The following is a 5,743-nucleotide window of genomic DNA, read 5'->3' as shown; positions in this document are numbered from 1 at the left end:
ACTTAAAAGTATACTTTTATATACTAGAAAGTGGGCCAATTTAGTCCCAAGGAGTATTGAAATAGTACACTTACAAATATACTACTAGTACACTGATATTTGTATACTTGCTACATAAAGTATACTTAAAAATATACTTGAACTTTACTTAAGTATACTTAATAAAATAAACTTGAAGTATACTACTTTTTGGTAAGGGATGTTTAAACAGAATTTTCCAATACAAGAGGACTTGTTTATGAAAATCCGACAGTTTCAGTGGAATTTTAGATATCTCAAAGTCACATTGTAAAAAAAACTTTATACCTCCAAATTTTTTAAACAAACTGGATGGAATTGCAAACCAGTATGAATGCTCATTTCTAATAAAAGACTGAAGCCATTTAAGTTTAAGTACTCCATTCATAATATCAAAATCTATTGCCTTTAACCCACCATCCTCATATTCTCTTATTATATAATTTTTCCTTATATAGTGATACTTTTTCCTCCAAATGAAATCAAAATTAAGTTTATTAATTGCTTTGATCTTTCTGGAAGAAATTGGCAATGAAGAACCTGGGTAAATTAATCTAAAAAGACTTTAAATTTTCGATAGCAATTGCATATGATCTTTTAAAAAAAGGGTTGAATCGTCAGCAAGCTGACTTATAATAAAATGGTGTTCCATAAAATTAATACCAGCGATATTCTCATTTTTAACTAGAATAGCTAGCAGTTACGCAACCATAATAAATAACAGAGGTGAACTCCCACAGCCTTGTCTTATGCCCCTGTTCACCTGAAATCGTGGACAAGTTCCCTTGGGAAGAGCCACTGAACTATTAATGTCATTGTAAAGCATTTTGATGATATTTATAAATTTTGGCCCAAAACCAAAATGACTGAGTGTCTGAAAAAGAAACGGATGTTCTACCATATCAAACGTTTTAAAGAAATCTAAAAATAAAATAAAACCATCGTTTTCAATTAAATGACTATATTCTAGGATATCAAGCACCAAACGAATATTGTTATGAATTGATCTACCCTTAAGGAACCCAGATTGAGTCTCACTAATTATTTGAGGAAGTCCCACCCTTAACCTGGCCGCAATCACTCCGGAAAATATTTTGTAATCAGTGTTGAAGAGCGTAATAGGCCTTAGATTATCTAAAATCCTTTTGTCTTTTCCAGGTTTTGGAATCAGAATAATAAGACCCTGCTTCATAGTAGGCAATAGATTATTATATATAATACAATCTTGTAGTGCTTCAAACAATAATATTTTTAAATCTTCCCAAAAGAACTTGTAAAAATCTGAGGTTAGGCCATCTGGCCCAGGAGATTTACCAGTTTTCATTTTTTTTAAGGCTAAATCTAATTCTTGAATGGTCAAATCGCATTCACAAAGTTCTTTAAACGAATTCTCAACTGTAGGGATATCATTTTTTACTTTCTTAAAGAAATGTTCAGAATCATCACTGGAGTAAGCAGAAGTATATAAATTTGAGTAGAACTGAAACACCTCTCTTGCAATAATATTGTTATCAGAACATTCATTCTGATTTATCAATAAACTATCTACAGCATTTCTTACTTGACGTCTTTTTTCAAGATTGCAAAAGTATGAGCTATTTTTCTCCCCCTCCTCCATCCATTTTGCTCTTGACCTCACGTATGGACCCTTTGCCTTACATAAAGTTCATCCAATAAAGAATGTAAATGAATAAGTTTTTTCTTATATTCATCTGATAGAATAGATTTGCAACAGCACAAATTAATCTTATGTATTACACTAATTTCTTTCGCTAATCTCTTTTTCTTAAGATTTTTCCCATAGGTTATTGAAAATTCTCTAAGTTTATATTTTAAAAACTCCCATTTACTACCACTTGGCATACATTTCCTACCGATATCAGTTATAATCTTCTTTATATGAATACAGTAGTCATCCTGAGTTAATAGGTCAGCATTAAATGTACATTCTGCCTTTAACCGTTCACTTTTCCTAATTTAAAATATGAGAGAGATTCTCTCTAGTAGAGGACTTAAGGTCAAAATAATTAGGAAAAACTGCAACTACAGATTTTACTGCTTCTAAGAATTTTAAAAAATATATATAGTTTACTTTTAAGTTACTGAAAGTGACAACATGCATTTTCAGTAGTATTTAGTTTTTCCCTTTTGTTTTAAGTTTAACTCAGTTACACAATGATCACTTAAGGGAGCACTAGAGATAGAGCAATTACATACATGCTTATAGACAGCCTCAGTGCCAAGCTAATAATCAATTCTTGATCTCACATTTGCATTGGGTTTAAACCAAGTAAATTGTCTAATGCCTGGATTCTGAGTTAGAAGAACTTGAAGTGGAGGGAATCTGGTAAAGGGAAGAGTTTCAAATTTATGGAGAATTATAATTATAATTATTATCCCCCACCCCTCATTTTGAATATAATAGCTAACATGACTGCACAACAGCGACGTACTGTAGGTGGTGCTATACATTTAGATTGTTATGCGCCAAAAAACTAAAGAAGAAGAAGAAGAACTTGAAGTGGAAAAGAAACGACAGTTCTGAATGGAGGCAGATTTAGCTTTTATAGATCAGATGATGCTAGCAAGCTAACATGCTGGTCACGTTTGCTCCAAGCTAGCTGGTTAGCCACTGTGTTTCATTTAGCCTAGTTGTAATCGGAGTATTTGATTTAGCTGCTAACACAGCGCATCACACAGAGAAATAAAAATGAATTATTCGGATTACGACTCGGACGGCTATTCCTCAAATGAAGATGAAGACTATGTCCCTTCTGGTAAGAGATTTTAGCATGAAGTTAGCATGGTTGTATATGAGCAAGAACACAGATGAAGCTATGCTACTTTGTGCCCTGCATATGTATAGTGCTCCGTTTTAACATTACATATTATTTAATTAATGATATGTGATATGCAAAAACAGAGTATTATAGATAATGCTAATTTTGGATTTATACTTTCCGAATGATCTTTAACATATAACTTACATCTATTATCAAAGTATTGTCTAGAATGTGTATTCGGTATATTTATTCAGAAGCCATTTGAATATTATAGGTGTTTAATGTGATAAGATTAACTAATATGCTAACGTACTTCTTTCTAAAATAAGTTTATTTGGCTGTGAGAGTGATGACAAGGATGCAAACAATTAACGTTACTGATATTATTTACCAAGACCCCTGCTGGTCTTTCATGGTCCTGTATGCCTTGCAAATGAACACCACATCTTTCATGGTCTTTATCTTAGAAGGATCATACATTTACAGCATGAACTGTATTAAGACTCTTTTAGTGGGTGGAGGAGAGGAACTGGTACTGAGAGGAAAAACTATAGGACTAGAAGTGAGGACATTCTGCCTTTAACCGTTCACTTTTCCTAATTTAAAATATGAGAGAGATTCTCTCTAGTAGAGGACTTAAGGTCAAAATAATTAGGAAAAACTGCAACTACAGATTTTACTGCTTCTAAGAATTTTAAAAAATATATATAGTTTACTTTTAAGTTACTGAAAGTGACAACATGCATTTTCAGTAGTATTTAGTTTTTTCTCTTCAACCAACAGTGCACTAATAACTCTTAGAAAAAAAAAAGAGGCAGAAATGCATCGTAATTTGATTTGCCAACTGCTATGCTCTTTTTGTCTTTGTGTCATAAATATGATCCATTCACATTGGTTTAATTTTTTTAATATATCAGATGATAATCTGAGCGAGGATGACATGCATGAATGCGAAAAGGAGGACGCACTGGAAGGGGTGGATAATGATGCGCAGCAGTCAGAGAATGTGAAGAAGAAAAAGAAGAAAACTAAAGCAAACATCCCTATGAGGTATCGTATTACAAATGTATATTTTAAACCCAAGCAAAACTGATTGTAAGGGAACATTTTCTCACTTTTTCCATATTTAAAAAGGAAAAGGAAAAAAGGAGGCCTCAAACTAGAAGAAGATGCCGAGGGTTGTTCAGCAGACCAACAGAAAGGTGAAGATGGGCCAAAAGAAGATCATTTTGTAACGGAGTCAAAAGAGGACAATGAAGAGAAACAGAAGAAGAAAGCAGATGATCTTTGGGCTAGTTTTTTGAGTGATGTTGGCTCTCAACCCAAAGGAGCAGCTGCAAGTACAGGCTCTCAGCAGGTAACCATCAACTCAAGAAAACGATCAAAGTGAAGTAAGAAATATATAATTTATTGTTTTTAATTTTCATGTACTAATATCAGAATATTTTGGGGGTTTTTTGTGTATTTTATTGTGTTTTTGGCTCAGTGTCTTTGTAGTCATGATACTACAGTCATAATGCATTACTTATTTTTTAAATGTAAATTAATACAATAAAATTTCTTTTTCATTTTATGTATTTTGTGCTTGTATTTTATTTGTCTCTTAGATACATGTGCATGTTTTTTGTTTGTATCTCTTATAGTCCACATCTACAACTGGCATAGATAAGCCCAGTAAACCCCCTACAGTGTCTCAGCAGCAGGAGGACAAACCAAAAGAATCCTCCAAAATCACAATTACCAAGGTGTTTGATTTCGCAGGAGAAGAAGTTCGGTAAGTGGAAGAGTTTTTTGTAACTGTAAGCCTTTTATATGGCCACCAGATGGCAGTATACGTTCATTAATTAGATGTAGAGCTGAACATTCTCTAAACAATTCTTCAGAAATATGTTCTTTTTAAAACGGTTGTGGTTTGTGCAAATAGGCAGTTTATTTATAAAAAAATAAAATATGTGCGTGTTATTAATGAATTAAAAAACGTATTGAAATATTTGGGCCATTTCAGTGAATGCCGTCATTTAATAGTTAATAAAAATGCTCTTGTCATCTTAGTATACTATTGCTGCTTTTCAATTATTCATTTCAGTACACTGTATTTATGAGCCAGTAAAATATTCAAATCCTGCCAAGCACAAAGCACTGACAAGCTTTGAAGTCATTTGATGAACACATTATGTTTATATAGAATAAATGTTAATCTCAATACATTGACCCCAGAAATATTTGGACACTTTTGATACTTAAAAATGTATGAATTTCACTGCATAAATGACAACATATTAAAATAGTGATATAATATTAATGATATTAATAGTAATATTTTATTTTATGTTCTGCTTATAATAATGCTTTTTGCTATATTTCTTTCCACTTTTGCTATTTTTGTTTTGCTGTTTTGAAATGTATGTTTTAAATTGTGACTTGTTTGTCCAGATACTCTTTTAGGGGAAAAATACACTACAGTGAAAAAGTTAAACAGTGATTTTGTAAAATATTATTTCTGTTTAAAATAAATAGAAAAAGAATTTTCTATTTAATGTATTTTAAAATGTAATTTATTCTTGTGATGGCAGTGCTGAATTTCCATCAGTAATTACTCCAGTGTCTCACACATCCTTCAGAAATCATTCTAATATCTGAATTTGGTGCTTACGAAACATTTCTTATCAATGTTAAAAACAATTATGGATATTTGATATTTGTGAATGTGTATCATTCGTTCATTTGTTTTTTGATTTAATATTGAAAGTAGAAGATGTCTACACGTGGGAACACCACGTGTCATCAGTTCTTCCGCAGTATCACGCAGCAGAATAATAGTCCTCCGCTGCTGCAGTTGTACGGATTCTTAATGCATTCATTGCAACTACATTTCATCTTTTTTCATCAAACAAATGTACTAATGAATAGCTCGACACAACTCGTACCGGGGCAGAGTCTAG

At 32.2% G+C, this 5,743-nt stretch overlaps 1 protein-coding gene across 1 annotated transcript in view; it reads left to right on the top strand.

The window, feature by feature from the left end:
- Positions 1-2,525: 2,525 nt before the first annotated feature.
- Positions 2,526-5,743, top strand: part of LOC107694929 (craniofacial development protein 1-like) — a 39,899-nt gene continuing 36,681 nt past the window's right edge. The window contains exons 1-4 of the mRNA XM_016494646.1: positions 2,526-2,795; positions 3,719-3,851; positions 3,936-4,158; positions 4,445-4,575. Of these exons, the coding sequence (XP_016350132.1) occupies positions 2,729-2,795; positions 3,719-3,851; positions 3,936-4,158; positions 4,445-4,575 (554 nt within the window). The 5' untranslated portion in view covers positions 2,526-2,728. The remainder of the gene's footprint in view (positions 2,796-3,718; positions 3,852-3,935; positions 4,159-4,444; positions 4,576-5,743) is intronic.

Source organism: Sinocyclocheilus anshuiensis, unplaced genomic scaffold (genome assembly GCF_001515605.1).
Source record: "Sinocyclocheilus anshuiensis isolate Anshui unplaced genomic scaffold, SAMN03320099.WGS_v1.1 scaffold286, whole genome shotgun sequence".
NCBI classification, from domain to species: Eukaryota; Metazoa; Chordata; class Actinopteri; order Cypriniformes; family Cyprinidae; genus Sinocyclocheilus; species Sinocyclocheilus anshuiensis.
The sequence above is the reverse complement of the archived record's forward strand: the minus strand, read 5'-3'. Positions and strand labels throughout refer to the sequence as shown.